At 50.9% G+C, this 18,303-nt stretch overlaps 1 protein-coding gene across 3 annotated transcripts; it reads right to left on the reverse strand.

Annotated features, from left to right (window-relative positions):
- Window positions 1-444: 444 nt before the first annotated feature.
- Window positions 445-15,929, reverse strand: PARD6A (par-6 family cell polarity regulator alpha). 3 transcript variants are annotated; one of them, XM_053270915.1, is made up of 3 exons: window positions 15,787-15,929; window positions 11,488-11,710; window positions 445-3,597 (listed from the first exon to the last, which is right to left on the reverse strand). In XM_053270915.1, exons 2-3 carry the CDS (start codon window positions 11,681-11,683, stop codon window positions 2,807-2,809), a joined length of 987 nt encoding a protein of 328 aa, XP_053126890.1. In that variant the 5' UTR covers window positions 11,684-11,710; window positions 15,787-15,929; the 3' UTR covers window positions 445-2,806. The 3 variants fall into 3 exon arrangements, with proteins under 3 accessions (XP_053126890.1, XP_053126889.1, XP_053126888.1); XM_053270914.1 differs by lacking the exon at window positions 15,787-15,929 and adding an exon at window positions 15,572-15,757; XM_053270913.1 differs by lacking the exon at window positions 15,787-15,929 and adding an exon at window positions 15,572-15,757 and having other exon boundaries at window positions 445-3,600.
- Window positions 15,930-18,303: the final 2,374 nt, after the last annotated feature.

An 18,303-nucleotide genomic window follows, 5' to 3' on the forward strand; every position in this document is an offset into this window, starting at 1 on the left:
GGAGATGGCAATGGTAAACCCCCTCCTGTATGCTACCAAAGAAAACCACAGGGCTCTGTGCTCACCAGGAGTCGACCTCTGAGAAGTAAGACACAAGGTGGTACTCTGTCCATGGTACTTGGTACTGAGAAGAGGTGATGCTGGCAGCCACTTTCAACCTGGCTGACTTGAGTGGAAAGAATCCACAGCCTGCAGGTTACACATCTAACTGGCTGGATTTCAAACCGAGCAAAGCACAGAGACTCTGCACTTCTGAGAATTGAAATTCTAAAATGAATGTCTTAAAAGTCTTAATCTTAATTTTAACATTAGTCTCCGAGTGCCATTTTGGTGCAAATTAGCCTGATTTGGGGATGCTTTCAGCATCAGTGCTATAATTCGCTAGAGACTCTCTCTCTCTCTAGATGTTTTTTGCAGGAGGAAATGAAAGACAATGCAAGGGTATGCATGTACTCTTTCTTACAGTTCAGTAACAGAAAGGCAGGTGCAGAAGCCCCAGGCCAGAATCAGAGAAGAAAGCCAACCACCTTGTATGGCTAAGTCAAGCCAGTCTGGTAATCAGCCTACAGCTTGGCATGGCTCAGCTTAACCCATAATGCAACACTCCTCCTCCCCTCAACCCCCCACTTCCTGCCAGCAGTTATCTAGCACCTTCAAGCAAAAAACCCACCCTGGGAGAATTCAAATTAGCATTACATTTGCATAAGCCACATACTTTGCATCATCATGCAGATTTCTCGGTGCTCATTGTCACTGAAGGTGGAAAAAGGGTTCTCAACAGTCTTTGCTTTGTTAACGTCTGTGCTTGCACAAATCGGGAGTGAAGAGGCCAGAAAAGCAACTACTCCGACATCCAGAAGGACTATTAAGCCCAGTAATCCTCAGTCTTTTCAGACCCAGGACCAGTGCTTGAATGATGGAAGGAGAGCCATCACGGGAGGTTGTAACCCTATACCCACTTACCTCGGGGTATTCCTTTTGTGCATTTCTTGCGGGTGGGGCACACTGGTCCAGACAGAACATACCTGTTTCCACAGACTGCTGGATTCTGACCCCAGTCACTGCAAATCTGAGCTTGTCCTGCAGCTGAAAGGTAGCACAGTGCAGAATGAGGCCACTTTTTAGAGTTCTTGTGCTGGAGATTTTCCATAGCCTCTGCCCGCCCCGGTCTCAGGACTGGTTCCCAATTGGACAGGATAATGAATAGGACTGTCCAACACCTCCATTGACATGCCTATACTATATTGAATAGGAAGTGAGTAACAACTGGTAATCCCATTATCAGTTCTCTCATTAGTAACTTAATGAATCATAATTATGATTCTTCCCATAATCCTCTGCTAACTGAGCAAAGAGGCACTTTTTAAAAGGGGTGATTCTCTTTATTGAGCACGGGGAGAGCAACTGGCCCTATCCATCCCCAGCACAGCATCCCTCCAGTGGCTGTTGCTGGGGTTTATCTTAATGCTTCTCTTTTAGACTGTGAGCCTTTGCGGGACAGGGAGCCATTTTTGAAAAATTTAAAATATCTTAACATGTAAAGCACTTTGGGAACTTCTTGTTGATAAGTATGAATGAATATTCATCATATCATACTAAGTGCTGTGGCTGGGGATTATGGGAGTTGTAGTCCAAAGCCAGCTGCAGGGCCAAAGTCAAGCCGCCCTGGTCGACACAGACTGGCAGCAGCTCTCCAGAGTATGAGGCAGGAATCTTCGGCAGTCCCTACCTGGAGATGCTGCCAGGCATTGAGCCTGGAGCTTTCTGCAGGCAAAACAGATGCTCTACCCCTGACCTACAGCCTCCTCCTCCCCATAGGAAGCTGCCTTATACAGAGCTAGACCATAAGTCCATCTAGCCCCATGTCGTCTAGACTGAGGCTGCACCATTCCAGCCCTCCAGCTGTTTCTGAACTACAACTCCCAGCATCCCCAGACACAGTGGCCAACAGCCAGGGATGATGGAAGTGGTAGTTCAACATCCGTAGGAGGGCTGACGTTGTCCACTGTGGTCTCCTCGGACTGACAGCAGCTCCTCTCCAAGACAGGAGTCTCTCCAGGCCTTCCTGGAGATGCTGCCAGGGATTGAACCCGGGGCCTTCTGCACGCAAAGCAGAGGCTCATCCGTCCACTGAGCTGGGAATAGAGAGTCCTACTTTAGCACCAAATGCAAACTGTGCTGGAGGATCCAATTTCCCCAGAAGGCCAGACCCATCTTGCAAGCGGGGAGGCAGCCGAAGGCCCCTCCCACTGCCTCCCTTTTGTCTCACCCCCACTCCACTCCCAGCAATGTGATTCTAAGAATCGAGAACCCTTTTCTTTAAAAAAAAAAAAGTTTAATAGTCTGCTGCAATATATTAATCTGTGATGCATGTTATCATAAAAACAAAACTAAAAACGAAACACTTCATGAGAGTTTGGGTGGTCGGGCAGTTGTGAGAGGAAGGCCCCCTTTCCACCCGAAGCACAGAAAGGCAGGGGGTCAGGGATGCAATAAAAAAACCCCCATCACTTTGGCTCAATGGGGGCCAGGAAGGAACTTCTTCGTGGTGTGTGTCGGGGGGAGAAGGGATTCGGGAAAGTCGGCTGCCTCCGCACATCGCTCCAGTCCTGGCGACGGAAGCTGCCAAGAGCACTGCTGTGCTTGCAGGCAGGGTGCAGTGGAGGCTGGACAAGGCAGGGGGGCTGGGTAGTCTCTGGGGGTCCAGATGGGGCACCTGTCCATGGCCCCGCTTCCAGCCCTGCTGGCCAAGGAGGCTGGCCTTGGAGATGCGGCCATCTCAGACACGAAGGGAGAGTGCCCGGGGCTATAGCGTGATGACCGTGCCGTCTTCCCGGAGGCTGCCTGCCCGGCTGCCTGGGATGGGGCTGCTGCCTCCACTGTGACTGTTCAGGGAAGGCAGGGAGCCCTGCGAGATGTAGAGGGACAGACTGTGCTGCAGACTCTCCAGGAGGCCGCCGTTGGGGCAGCCGGCCGGCAAGGCGCTCTCGATCACCAGGTCCCTCTCCTCGTCGCTCTCCCCCTCCGCCGCGCTGCAGTTGCTCAGGTACTGGGAAGCCGGGCTGGGCGTCTGCTGGCTGGGGGTGCTGTCCGTGGAGACGCCCGAGCTGCCCGAGGCCTTGCTGCTGCGGATCACGTTGTTGCGCTGGTTGGCCGGCTTGACCGTGACGATGAGGTTGTGGCTGTTGGCCACCATCATGTCCGTGACCTGGTCCAGCGACTTGCCGGCCACGTCGATGCCGTTGACTTCCAGGATCTCGTCGTTCACGGCCAGCAGCCCGGTGCTTTCGGCCAGCCCCCCCTTGACTAAGCGCGAGATGAAGATGCCGGGCACCTTCTCCACGCCGTGGGGGGCCACCCGCACGCTGACCCCGTCCCGGATGTAGAAGCCGAGCGGCTTGTTGGAGCCGTGCTTGTGCAGCCGCACCCGCCGGTGGGTCTCGGGCAAGATGTCCACGTCGATGATGGAGGAGATCTGGCGGAAGTCCTGGGGCATGCCGATCAGCAGGTGCGGCTTGGCCCGCTGGTGCACCGGCCGCAGCAGCCCCTTCTTCTTCCGCTGCAGCGAGTTCGAGGCAAAGACGCTGGCGTCGGCTTCTGCTGCAAGGAAGGGCGGAAGGAAGCGTGGATCAGACGTGCAAGTACGTGCCACTGAAACCCCATCCCTTCTCCCCCAGCTGTCAACAGAGAAACAATGGGGTGTAGTGGTTAGAGCGGCAACTGCCGTTATTTTTCAAGGGGGGGCCACTTTGGCAAAAGAGCTTCCAGGCGAGAGCCATTTCCCACGGTGCTGACCTCCGTACAGTACTGCACACTTAGTGCTGAGAGGGCCCTTGAAGAGAGCCGGAGTCCTCTCTTAAGAGCTCTGTGCTGGGAAGGGCTACACTCCCCTGCACCCCACACACACCTTCCAAGATGATGCCAAGAGAGCAAGGGCATATCATGATTTCATAATCTAAACCATGGACTGGATCTACCCAACACATTTACTTTATGTATTTATTTGATTTGTATACCACCCTTCCAAAATGGCTCAGGGTACATGACCCCTTATTTCTCAAAAGGAGATGCTCTTAAAATAGCACCCGTTTTTCCTCTGGGTTTTAAATATGCACACACAACAGGAGCACAATTTTCAGGAAAGAATCCTACTTGCCCAGCATTCTGGCCTCTTTCAGTTGCAAGGTCACTTTTGCATCGTGAATAATAAATCAGTAATAAATAAGTGTTCTAGAGAGACATGCTGCTTCAAGATTTTCAAACTTTTTATGGTAGCATGAAAAATGGGCAAGAGGGAATAGAAAAGTCCTAGATACAACGAGCAAGGGCATATATTTTCATGTTTAATGGTCTAAACCAGGCCTGCTCAACCTGGGGCCCCCAGCTGTTTTTGTACTACAACTCCCATAATCCCCAGCCACAGTGGCCAATAGCCAGGGATTATTGGAGTTGTGGGCAGAGGTGCATCTAGGTAATTTTGGAGCCTGGACCTAAAGGCCTTTGGATCCCCCTCCCCACTGCTACAAGTTATGCAGCATTTTTTAACATGTAGGTTCTTGAGGGCACAACCCATACCACCCAGGACAGATTAAAGATGATTTGGGGGCCCCCAGGGAGAGGGGCCTGGAGGCCCTGGACTTCGGCCCTGAAGTCCAGCAGTAAGAGCGTCTCTGGTTGTAGGCCAACATCTGCAGGAGGGCCGAAGTTGAGCAGCCCTGATCTAAACCTAGATCTCCCTAACATAAGACACCCCGTGTTTCAATACAGGCAAAGAGAACAGCTGTTTTTCCTCTGGGGTTTTAAATATGTGCACAGAACAAAACAAGTTTTTCCAGACCAAATTTTGCTTGCCCAGCGTTCTGGCCTCTTTGGTTCTCCATCATGAATAACTTGTACCCATTTTCTTACTGACGACCAACAAAGAGATGTTTGCCTGGCACCATTTCTATCTCACACACTATACGTGCCAGCATTTTGCCAGCCGATCTCTGTGTCTTGGGAGCTGATTCTCATAGTCATGGGATTCTTAAACGCAGGATGTCTCAGTATTATGGGGCTTAGGATGAAGCCTGACAGCACAAACATTAAGATTCACAACATCTGGATGCAGAAAGGATCTTTCTAGCTGGTGGCCTTTTAAAGAATTCTGTAGCAAGGAACAGCACCAGATGACATGACTTGCTTGAGACAATAGGATTAGCCCCTTGAGTGTGCTAGATAAAAAATGACTGTTCTAGTTTTCTTCCTCTAAGATGCCGAAAGCTCCCTTCACATGGGCCCCCAATGATCAGGATGGGGGAGGAAGCAGCAAGGGGGTACTCTTAATTGCATTGATTCACCAGCAGCATTACACAGACTAGCCATGACTGCGGTGGGATGAAGCAAAGGGAACTTCTCAGAGCGTCCATGGTGCAGGACTGGACCCTGTGTAGAAGATCCCAGGTTTAACCCTGATATCTCCATGTAGGGCTTGGAAAGACAGGCTGGTCTTGTGGTCGCAAGCATGAGTTGTCCCCTTTGCTAAGCATGGACTGTCCTGGTTTGCATTTGAATGGGAGATTACATGTGTGAGCCATGTAAGATACTCCCCTTAGGGGAAGGGGCCGCTCTTGGGAGAGCACCCACATGCTTGCATGCAGAAGGTCCCAAGGTCCCTCCCTGGCATCTCCAAGATAGGGTTGGAGAAGCTGCTGCCAGTCTGTGTAGACAATACGGAGATAGATGGACCAATGGTCCAACTCTGTATATGGCAGCTTCCTGTGACCCTAGAGAGCCACTGACAATTAGTGTAAGCCACCGGCTGTGCCTCCCCAGAGCCACGAGATGGACCAGTGGTCTGACTCAATACAAGCTTCCTATTTGCCCAAGGTCTCGGGTTCAATCCGAGGGAGTTCTATGAAAAGGATTTGATAGCAGGTAGTGAGAAAAGCCTCCAGCTGAGATCCTGGAGAGCCACTGCCTGTCTGAGCAGACAACAGGCTCATTCACATGATGATCCACAAGGTAGGAGAAGAAAACTACCCAAGAGCTGTGGGCACTCCCATTTTCTGCTTGTGTGCGAGTTAAACACAAGGTAGGAGGCGAAACAGCAGTTGGGTAGGAAGGTTTTTCCTCTTACCTCATTAAAGAGCTGGGTACAGCTGCTGGGTAGGATGGAGCCCTCCTACCCAGTGGGAGACTAGCAGACTATCCCCACCTGAACCTCTTACCTTACTACTACAACAAATATTTATAGGCCAGTCTTCAACCAAACTTCTCAAAACAGTTTACACAGAAAAATCCACAGACAGATACCAGAAACAGCCACTGGAGGGATGCTGTGCCAGGTTTGGATAGGGCCAGTTGCTCTCCCCCTGCTAAATGTAAGAGACTCGCCACTTTTTTTAAAAAAAAAAAAGGTGTTTCTTTACTCATTTAGCAGAGGTAAACTTTGTTTTTTATTCACACAAAAGCAGAAAATGGGAATGTGCACAGACTTGTGTAGGAAGCTTTTCTCGCCCTATTGATCTTTGTGTGAACGAGCCTAGTATTGGGCTAGATAGATCAATGGTAGTTTGATTCAATACAAAACGTCGCTGGATATTATGGGAGTTGTAGTTCAGCAACATCTGCAGCACCAAAACGTTGGGAACCCCTGGCATAAAGCCGGAGAACACCATTTTGCTAGACACCAAAAGACACCAGGATCCAACTCTGCTCAGAAGTGCTGGTTCCCCTCCTCCCCCATCTGCGTCATATTCTGACCCATGCCTGGATGTGCAGTACCTGCCAGTGCCGGAGGACCCAGCCTTCTCTGGGATTACACACTGTGTGCCAGGCAGGGATTAAAGGGATATGAATAATGCAGTTTTTAATCACACTTTGAGCTTGTTCCTTGTGGAATTAACTCTGTAGCGGCCAGCTCAGAGCACACAGGGCAGACTCTGCAATTCCAGTGCTGACAATTTAGAGGGTCCCTCAGGACACACACCCCACCACTACAGAGGCAGATGCCCAGAACACATTCCGCAGATCTTACAGCGTGCGGGCACATGCACACACTTTTATTCTAGATGAATGACTTTTGTTCTTGGACAGCAGGAACTCAAATCATTCCAACTTAAAAGGCAGTAATATAGATCACAGTTTCCCCTTGAGCCAAATGTCCGGTCCTCCAGTTCTCCCAAAATGGGAGGAAGAGATATTGTGCACAGGAGAGCTAGGAGGTGGTTCCAATTTACTTAAATGCATGTGTTGGCTTGTTAATTACTATGGAGGCCAAGTAACAAACATCCCTAAACCCACACAACCAGGTCAGGAAGGAGGTATAAAAATTCCTTGGGATTATTTAAGACTGGCAGATGCAAATGCTAATCCCAGGAAATAAGCACTTAAAGATCTGGAGAAGGCGAGGAAAATATGTTCCTTAATCACCCCAATGATGTCCCTGAAGGGAAATGAGGAACAGTTCAGAGGCTGCTATTCTGCTGGTTTTACTGGCTTGTGTTTCTGAGTTTATATGGTCCCTTATAATAATGCAAACAGCAGTAAAAACAGCAGATGTGTTTCTCACAAGCCTTGGTGAGGCTCTTGTGCCAAAGAAAGCTGGTGCATCCTAGTGGCTAAGAGACTGAGCTACAAATTGAGATGTCCCAAGTTCAAATCTCATCTCTGCCACTATCTCACTAGCTGCCCTTAGACAAATCACTCCCTCTCCACCCCAGTCTTCCCCATCTGCAATATGGGTATAATAATCTAGCTCTCTTATAAGGCTGCTGTGGGGGTTACAAGGTAATACAGATGAAGCACTCTGCATTTTCAAAAAGTGCAATATAAATTATTATTAATAAAAAATACTTCAAACAGATAAATAGTGAGCTTCTTGGGCATGGACCCATCACATGCATGAGATGCCTTTGTACCAGTCCAGCACAACCAAAAGGGAGAAAACACAAGTCACAGAGATGGCCAGAGGGGTGTCCTCTCCCCTTTGGCTGAAGGAGGGGTTTATTATTGCCTCCTCCCACGCAGTATGAGATGATGCCTTTCAGCATCTTCCTATATCGCTGCTGCCAGATATAGGCATTTCCAATAGTCTGGGGAACAGACCAGCAGGGATTTGAAACAGCAACCTCTGGCTTGCTAGTCAAGTCATTTCCCCGCTACTTTATTAGTTCCAGCTAAAACAGGGATCTTCACTATTTTTCAAGCAGGGGCCACTTCTGCAAAGATATCCTCAGTTACACTAGTTGCTAAGAGTCGACACTGACTTGATGGCACTCAGTCAATCAAGAGCCATTTCCCATTGTGCTGACCTCTGCACAGGACTGCCAGCCCTCGCCAACAGTGGGTTTCCCAGTCACGGTTTTAAGTAGCCATGACTAGGAAATGGTGGCAGGTCTCACGCAACCATGACCCGAGGACCTCTACTTCGGCGAGATTTTTTTTGTGGAGGGCGTTTTTTTTTGCCATTTCCGAGGGTCAAGGGGTGGTTTTTCCCTATTTTAAAACTGTATTTTGCGGTCTCCTTGTGAACGCGATCCCCCAACCCTCTGTTTCCCATTGGTTTTAATGCCTCGCCAACCACGAGATTTTCCCGGAACTGGACCCCCACAGTTGGCAAGTGATGACTAAAGTGCATTTTTCTCAGTGCTGGGAGGACCCTTTAAGAACATAGGAACAGAGGAAGCTGCCATAAACTGAGTCAGACCATTGGTCTATCTAGCTCAGTATTGTCTTCACGGACTGGCAACGGCTTCTCCAAGGTTGCAGGCAGGAATCTCTCTCAGCCCTATCTTGAAGATGCTGCCAGGGAGGGAACTTGGGACCTAGATGCTCTTCCCAGAGCAGCCCCATCCCCTGAGGGGGATATCTTACGGTGCTCACACTTGTAGTCTCATATTCATAAGCATCCAGGGTGGACCTGCTTAGCTATGGGGACAAGTCATGCTTGCTACCACAAGACCAGCTCTCCTCTCCTCAGAAGGGCAGGCCACCCTCAAGAGCTCTAGGAGGAAAGCACTCAGAAGGGCTACATTTCCCTGCATGTTGCTGGGCTACTGTCCACACTGTAGAGTAAGTATCCAGATTCAGCTGAAGCTTTACAAAGGCCTAAAACAATTAGTCTGGGGGCTGCCACTGACTCCTGGGCTGAACAATGAGCTAAATATCAGAGAGTAATCAGCAAACTTTCAGGCTCTCCAGAACTCTTTCAGGTTAGATGCTAAGCATGTGCATCTGTGTCAAACGTGGACATGATGGAAGTTTATAACAGTTTGCAACAGTGAAAGAGGCTTTATGAAGACTTAATTTGAGTAGGCATTGCTAGGTGCAAGTCAGAGGGCTGCTGGGACAAAGACAAAAAAATGACTGCTCTCTCATTTTTCTGAAAATATAAAGCCTAGTGGTTATTCAAATCTGTCTCCATCACTAATTGGAACACACAAGCCCCTTGCAAGGCAGGACAGCAGAAGTAAAGAGATATGCGGTTGTCTATGTCAGCAAACTGGTAATTAGTTTTCGGTGGGGCACTAGGTACAGAACCAGCAGAAACTAAAGTGGGTAGTATCACCTAGTGATAGGAACACAAGCTTTCTCTTCCCCCTTGTGTATTCATTGTAAAAGTCAAGGTAGTGTGTGTTCTTTTGATTTTATATGAGACACACAGAATCATCCTCCTATATCTCTATTTATTATTACTCTGTGTAAACCACCCTGAGCCATTTTTTGGAAGGGCGGTATAAAAACTGAATAAATAAAATATATCGCCCTATTCAGACTGTTGTATGTCCATAGAGGTGACTGAACACATTTACATGTTTGTGTGCATGACTTGTGTTTGTATAAGTTCAAGGTACAATTGAGGTACAGGCCCCCTCAAATGCAGGGTAGATGTAAGGTACATTTAGTATAACGCGTGATGGGAGGTACATTTAACATAACGTGTGAAATAACTGTACATGCATACAGTTCTGCATACGATCTGACAACAGATCGTATGTGCATTGAACATAATGTGTGAATAGGGCTTATGTCATCAATAATTCAAAATATGCCTCTGCACCTGTCTAAAATGGCTGACCACATGGGTGCCACAGTGTCCTTGCACATACACTTATAGGCATGTGCACTGGAGACAAGCTGCAGTAGGGAATGAGAGCTGGTCTTGTGGAAGCAAGCATGCATTGTCCCCTTTGCTAAGCAGGTTTTACCCTGGTTTCCCTATGAATGGGAGACTACATGTGAGCACTGGAAGATATTCCCCTTAGGGAATGGGGCAACTCTGGGAAGAGTGCCTGTATGCTTGCATGCAGAATGTTCCAAGTTCCCTCCCTGGCAGCATATTCAAGACAGGGCTGAGAGAGACTCCTGCCTACAACCTTGGAGAAACTGCTGCCTGTCTGTGTAGACAATCCTGAGCTAGATGGACCAATGGTCTGATTCAGTATAAGGTAGCTTCCTATGCTCCTAACCCCCTCTCAGAAGTTTTAATTTCTAGAGCCCCAAGGAAAAAGGCTGAACTTCAAAGAATGACAGTTCCAGCAACTTATGCCAACTAAATGTTAGCAAGTAATTGAAATTACAATGTGAATAGCATCCCCAAAAGGCAAAGGTGGGGACAATGATTTACCAGGGCAGGTAATAACAAATAAATCGGAGTTGTTCCTAGTCCACAGGGACAAGTGGGAACGCAGAACTGGAAGAAGCAAGCAGTGCCGAGTCAGAACATTCCAGCTGACCGGTAAGTGCCTTTGAACGCTGGCCATAAAAAGCTGGAAGCAGCCTGGCATCCAGGGCCTGAACCCATATAAAACTCAGGAACTCAGTGGCAGATGCCAGCAGTGTCCTGGAACCCCGAGGCAATGCACTCAGCAAGCGTCTCCCATTTCACAACCTCGCCCAGGCAGCCTTGCAAATCAAGCACACAAGAGTGGCTTGTCCTGGACTCCAATTTATTATTATTATTTTTTACAAGCCCACTTGCGTTCTTCATCATTTGTGGCATACAGGCAGACATAACCAACTCTCTTCCGATTTTGCCATCATTTATGGCACACGGACAAACTCTCTTCCAATTTGTAGTTTCCCCTTGCCTGGAGGAGAATGCTATTGCCGCCGGTGGCCACTGATGAAATTTTATTATTCCGTTCTGCAAGTATGCTGTGGCAGCTTTTCCTGCACTGAGCAGGGGTTGGACCCACTGTTCCCTCGAAGAGGGATTCCCAGATGTTGTTGACTACAACTCCCAGAACCCCCAGCTGCAGTGGCGTTTGCTTGGGGATTCTGTGTGTAGAATCTGGAATTCTATATAAAATAAGGGGCTTAGCTATAGTCAAATGAAGTGGGGACAAATGTCCATCCAATGTCTCTGAAGAAGATGCAGGCTGCACAGGGCCACTGCAACCGTGCTACGCTCCTGCAATGCCATGGCATTGATGACCGTGTCGGCAACAGCTCTTCGCTGGCTTAAGATAAAAACGAGATCTGGTTCCCTGGGTACCATCTTACCCCGCTTCTGGATGATGATCCGGAGCAGAGGGTTGGCAGAGGACAGGGCCTTGTGGTAGTTATCGTCATTGTTGATGGGCAGCAGGTCTCCGTGGATGTCTGTGTATCCAAGCAGAACATCCATGCAGGGGATTTGGTGGACCGTCTGGATCAGCTGGTAAAATTCCTGGAAGCCCCCCACGCTGGAGCGCTTCATGGCAAAGCGGCGATACTCAGCATCAAACTGTACGGAAGAAAAAGAGGGTCAAACACCAAGGAGCGAGCTGCTGTCACGGTCCGAGGAGACAATAATTCAGCAGAACGTTTGCCACACGCACACACAACCCTTCCAGCTGCCAAGGAGGTTTGGACTCCACCTCAGTTGGTCAATATTTCTCGACAGTACTCAATCATGGAACAGTCTTTGCCCTAAAAAAAACCTGTGAGCACCTTCAACAGGCATGCTGGGGGAATTTAAACCCATAATTGTACCAGATTTCTTTTAAAAAAAAGAAGAGAGTACACACAGGCATCTACAAATCCACTTGCCAGCTCACCAACAGCAAATGCCCCCAGCCCTCTGGCAAGCAGGAGACATCCCGGCAGAGATCTCCTTCCCAGAGGCCTCATTTTCACTGCCACTTTTGAGAAGCCGACACAGATGATTTCCTTTTGGATGTCAGGAGGGGGCTCCCACTGTTTCTTACTCTCTCTATATTCCAGTGCAAATCACAGAAGAGCAGCTTCTCACTTAAGCCCTCTGCCTGTGTGTCAGCAGAGGTCATGGTAATGTGTGCCGTTGAGTTGGTGTTGACTCCTGGCGACCACAGAGCCCTGTGGTTGTCTTTTGGTAGAATACAGGAGGGGTTGACCATTGCTAACTCCCGCGCAGCATGAGATTATGCCTTTCAGCATCTTCCTATATCACTGCTGCCCAATAGAAGTCTTCCCCATAGCCTGGAAAACATACCAGTGGGGACTGGAACCAGCAACCTCTGGCTTGATAATCAAGTCATTTCCCCACTGTGCCATTAGGTGGCGATGCCAGCAGAGGTGCACCTAGGTAATTGTGGAGCCTGGACCGAAAGCCCTTGGGAGGCTGACGCCATCCCTGCCCGCAAGTTAAGCACCATCCCCCTACACACACTGTGACAGATAAAGTTTTGGTTTTTTAAAAATTTTAAATTGTTGTAATGTTTTAAATTTTCTGTTTTTGTTCTAATGTTTTAGTTTCTGTTTTTTATTTTGTTGTAGACCACCCAGAGATGTACGTTTTGGGTGGTATAAAAATATGTAAATAAATAAATAAAATGAAAATTTTATCAGAGTGCATTCATGGTTATTAGAATGAATCAGCAAGGTCCACCTCAGTGTTTTCTCTTTGGTACTTTGCTAGTTCATCTCCTGCGGTCACGTCCTTGGGACCCAAGCACACAAGGTGGATAGGGACACTTGGATTTCTGCTGCTACCAGAGATGATGCACCATCCCTTTCTTGGGTTAAAATCTGGGTATAACCGAGGCTGAAGAGAGTTAAAACATGAAGGAAAGAGACCCAAAATAACCAGAGCGCTTTCCAGATTATACCCTGCAATGGGGTCACGGTGGACGTCTGAGGTGTGCTTCCACACTTCCTGTGTTGTGACACCGCAGTCCCTATGCGGACATCAGGGTGCCATTCACATTTCCAATGCCTTGCTTCGAACTGAATCACGATATAGAGCTAGGACATCGAGTAAACAGTAAGAAGGTGCTGGTTTTTCAGGTTATTGGTTTCTGCAAGACTGCTCCCCCTGCTGTTTACGTTTAGAATGCAACTTGCCTGAACGGAGGCATTTTGCTGCTGTTGAGCAGCTAGTCTGGAAGCACCCGGGGATCTTTCTGACTTCGGTTATGACAAAGCAACTGGCTCTGATGAGAGCTAGTTGCCTCAACCAGATAAATGAGGTGGAGAAAGAGCCCCGATAATCTGGGGTCTCTTTCCTTCATGTTTACCTCTCTTCAACCTCAGATCTATCCTTCAAATACATAGACAAATCATAGAAGTCTCCTCTTGCAAGAGACAAATCTATCGACCCACATCCCACTCTTTTCCCCAAGAGACAAAGACACAAGTGAAGAACAACAGGAATAATATTAGAATCATTAATTCAGAGAAGCAAAATTGTGGCAAAGATCAATCCAGGGCAGCAAAGCCTTTGTTACAGAGTTATGAAAAAAGCTACAGAGACACAGATCAGTGAGATGTACTTTCCTAACGTGGATACATCTATGGATCAGGAAGTATTTTGGGAGAAGATGCTGGTGAAGAAAGCACTACTATCCTTAGCCAAGGGAGAATTTAAAAAGGCTTACAAGTGACACAAGTGACAGCAGCACCTCTCCCCATTCCCCTTCCCCCCCCCCATGTCACCTTTACTAACACAGCCCTCAAGACACCAGCCAGGTACCCAAAGCAGAGCACAGATTTCGGGACAGCTTTCCTCCGTGGAAATTTGGACCCCAAGCAGGCTACAGGGAGAACCTCCCATGGCTGCCATCTGTCTAGGCTGCTTTCACAGGCTCCAACAGATCTTCACCAGAAGATTAAGGACAACCTTTACTAACCCAGAAACCTAAGAAGCAGCCTCATATCGAGTCAGACCATCAGTCCATCTAGCTCAGTATTGCCTATGCCTACTCACGGGCAGTGGCTCTTCAGGGCTTCAACACAGGAGATCTTCCTCAGCCCTACCTGGAGATACCAGGGAGCGAACCTGGGACCCTCTGCATACATAGCCCCCGAGCTATAGCCCCATCCCTTAAGGGGAATATCTCACAACACTGTCACCCATCCCAGTGCAAGCCAGGGCAGACCCTGCTTAGAAAAGGGGGGCCATTCATGCTTGCTCCCACAAGACCAGCTCTTCTCCCCCAAACCCAGGAATGCTGCTCCAGAGATGCAGAAGAACCGGAGGCCTTTGAGGAAATCACCCCGCCTGCAAGGAACACGAGGCTTATTGGGAGCTAGTTGACCAACAGCATGAGAAGCCCAGCTGAATCCCCTCTGACTGGCAGCCTCCCTGTGACAGGTGGGAGCAGCAGTCAGCCTGCCCCTTTCCCTCTTGGGGTGTGTGTGTTGGGGGGTGCCCTGTGGAGGACGAGGATTCCCGAGGATTCCCTTCCGTGGCTATTATGACTACTGGGCTCCCAAAAGCATGCTAAGCGCCCTCCCCCCCCAAAAAAACCCCTGCATCCTCAGCGCCCGCTGACCACCGCACACGACCAGCACTCCGAAACTGGCCAGCAGCAGGTCCGATTCCTTGCGGGATCCTCTCGCCACGCACTCGGAAAGTCCCCACGGAGTATGGGCCGGTCAGGCAAGATCGACTGGGGAAGGGATCCCCCCCCCTCCGCCTCGCCACTCCGGGCCCCGCCGCTAAGTAGCTACCAGTTCTTGCCGCCCGCTGCTGGTGCACCGTTGCATAACCCGCGGAGGGCTCCGGTCGGTGCCTTTCCCACACTCTCTCCCGGGGGAAAGAGAGAACACGCGCGCGCGCGCGCAAGGCAGGCAGGACTCCCCGCTACGGATCCAAGCGCCGCTAATCCTCCCCGTGGCGCCGACCGAGAGGCACGCACACACACAAACCATCGGCCCTCGGCTAGGCCAGGCGAGACGCCCGGCAGACACCCAGGACGGCGCGATGCCTGGCGGGGCCATCCAGCCGGGGGGCTGCGGCGCGAGTGGTGGCCGAGAGAGACGCAGGCAGGCATCCCCACCACCAGCGGCTGCCCAATGCACCTGCTGCAACCCGGATCAAGGCTGCCCCGAGGAGGAGGAGGGCAAGCGCCGCCGGCGCGACGATCGGGGGGCCGGAGGGAAATCAGGAGGGCGGACGGGGCAGGAGGGCGGGGAGCGCGCTAGAACCGTCTGGCGCGCGCACCTGCGAGGCTGGAGAAGCCGCCGCGAGTTGGAGAGCCGGCGGCGGCGGCAGCTTCCCCCCGAACGATGCGCACAGCTCGCCCCGCCTTGCAAGGCTCCTGGCCGGGCATCCGGCTCCTGGGCAGGGAGCAGCAGCCACGGATTATGCCCTCCCTCCGCCCGCCCCCGAGGCAGGCGCCCTCACCTTGCTCTTGACCTCAATGACCGGCTCCGGGCTGCGCGCCGGGGTGCGGTGGTGCTTGGCCATGCTGCGCCGGGCAGGGCCGCGCCGCGCCGCCCGGGCCGGCTGCTCCTCCCGCCCCGGCGCGCTGCCGCCTCCTCCTCCTGCTGCTGCTGCTGCTCCACCAGCGGGCACAGCGAGCAGCCGAGGAGGGAGGGAGGGAGGGAGCGAGCACTCACCGGCCATGACGTCACCCCCAGCAGGTTGGGCGGTGCCCCGCGATTGGCGGAGGCCGGCCCAAGGGGGCGGGCTCAGAGCGTCCCCGGCGCAAGGATGGAAGGTTGCTGACAACGTCGCCTAGGTAACCGGGGCCGGCCCGGGGCGTTCCAAGGTGCCTCCAACCACGTGAGACCAAAAGGAGGACGAGCTGGGCGGGGCAGCGCGAGCTCCGGCTCCGCCCCCTCGGGGCAGCGGGTGGTCTCCCGAGGGCGCGCAATGCCCCCGGGGGGTGGGGAGGCTGCAGCCGAGGCCGCTTGGCGCCTCTGTACCGTAATTGCCCGCACGTCGGAAGAGGGTCCTTGGCCGGTGGTGCCTCTGTGCACCGCGCGACTCTCGGCCGTCCTTAGGTGTCAGAGTCAACAGACGAGCTTCTTCTCCTTGCAGCGGGCGGCCCCTCAGAGCGCAAGGCGGCCGCTGTAGGCTTTCGTTTTGCAGCCACCCCCACCCCCGGTCGAAACCCCAAGGCTGAGGCTCACCTTCTGGCAGCAACCCGGCCTCTGCGGCTGGAAAAGGCAGCGAAGAGGTCAGGCCCGAGGTGCAGGCTGCAGAGGTGCTGCTGCACCTACGAGCCTGGACGTAAAGGTCTGAGGCCCTCCGTGGTTAACACTTGAGGGTTTATTGAGGGCACAAACTACAACACCCAGGACAGACTAAAGAGGATTGCCCCCCCCCCCCCCGCGACCCGGGTGTGTGGAGGCCCTGGAGTTTGGCCTCGGAGCACCGTACAGAGCTCCCTTACAGGTTGGAGCAAAATGCAAGTTCTGTTTGGAGTGCAGGCAGGCAGTTTGCCCACACCTGCACTCCCATTTCTGCTTCAGAAACCTAATATGTGGCTGATGAGGAGGAGCTGATAGTTCTGTCTGATGAGGAGGGGTCCCAGCAACACCTTCCATTGCCGCTGCTTCTGTGTTCCCTAGATTGCCAGAGGCAGTGGGAAGGGTGGAGGAGTGGTGGGCTACTTTCTACCCCCTGCCAATCTCCCCCCCTGAGATGACTGCCTCTGTCTGCCCCACAGTCTGGCCAGCCCTGCACCCCAGTCATCAGGAGGACTTAGAGAGCAGCACTACTGATGTCCATCCAGCCATGGGCCGCAAGTCCAGTATCAGTGACCACAAGCAGTGCCAATGTTGCTAGATGATCAGTGTAGAATTCTCACCCAAGATCCTCAGAATTCTTTAGGCCCATTCACATGTTGTGTTCAACACTCGTACAAAGGGGCGCAACTATAATAGGGCAAGACAGTTGTCTGGGGGCCCACTGCCTTGGGGGGCCCCCAGAGGCAAGTCACATGACTGACTCCCCCAGCCACGCACCCGCCCGGGCTTCCTTCAGTTGTATTCATCCTCCGAAATTGACGTGAGTGTGAAGACCTGGAGCTACCAGAACAGCATGTCTTTCCCTAGTACCATCAAATGACTTGCATCGTCCACAATTTACAAAACCTTTAAAAAAATAATTTAGGATGATGTTCTATTGTGGCACATAGGAGATTATTTCTTTACTTCATGAGCTGAGTTTCAGTGAGGTGGAGGCATTTTAAAATCTTGTCTCTGGGCCCACTGCAACCTTGTTACGCTCCTGCTCGTACAATTAGTGTATAGTGTACCCAGGTACAGATCTGTACACAGGTACAGTCATACACATGTTAGGTTGAACACGGATGCACAGAATTACACTTCCTATCTGTCCCATGCATTTGAAGGGCCTGTAACCAGGTTCATTTTTTAAATGAACACAGGTACAGTCATTCACATAAACATAGGTACGAGTGTACACATATCTATATACCTGCACAGAATAATGTTTGAATCAGGCTTTTGTTGCTCATAGCACTCATACTGGAGATGGGGGATAGAGAAACTCCAGCCGGAGCAGTTTCCAGGTTTGTGGTCGGGCCTTGGCAAGTGACCTCTGGCAGGCCCCCATGCACATGTGTGGCCCCCCCTACTATCAGAAGGGGGATTACTTTAACAGTGGGTCCTCCCCCCCACTTCAATGCTGTCATCAACCATGGTGGCAGCAATGGAGCTCTTCTTAGCAACTGTCATCTGCAATGCCCTTTACGTAATGTCATTGGGGGGGGTGGGAATGATGGTCTCCGCTGGTGGCCACCATTTCTTGTATGTGGAATGACATTTGCCATAATGCTCCGGAGCAAGGCTATTTTGAGGGCATTGTGGGAGGAAAAAACTGTCAGTCCAATTTCCCCCAAGAGGACAAGGGGCAGACTGAAGCAGCTAGCAGTGGGTCCTGCTGGGGGTCTCAGGAGCTGCCTGAGGGTGCTGGGTTTGACTTCACCTTTTAGATAGATAGATTTATGTATTTTTTTTTTTTTTACATTTTATATCCCACTCTTCCTCCAAGGAGCTCAAAGTGGTGCACTACAAACTTAAGTTTCTCCTCACAACAACCCTGTGAAGAACTTCATTTACAAAAAAAGCCTAATGCAGAATACGGAGCATTCCAATCATGAAAGT

Source organism: Hemicordylus capensis, chromosome 9, assembly GCF_027244095.1.
Source record: "Hemicordylus capensis ecotype Gifberg chromosome 9, rHemCap1.1.pri, whole genome shotgun sequence".
In the NCBI taxonomy this organism is placed as follows: domain Eukaryota; kingdom Metazoa; phylum Chordata; class Lepidosauria; order Squamata; family Cordylidae; genus Hemicordylus; species Hemicordylus capensis.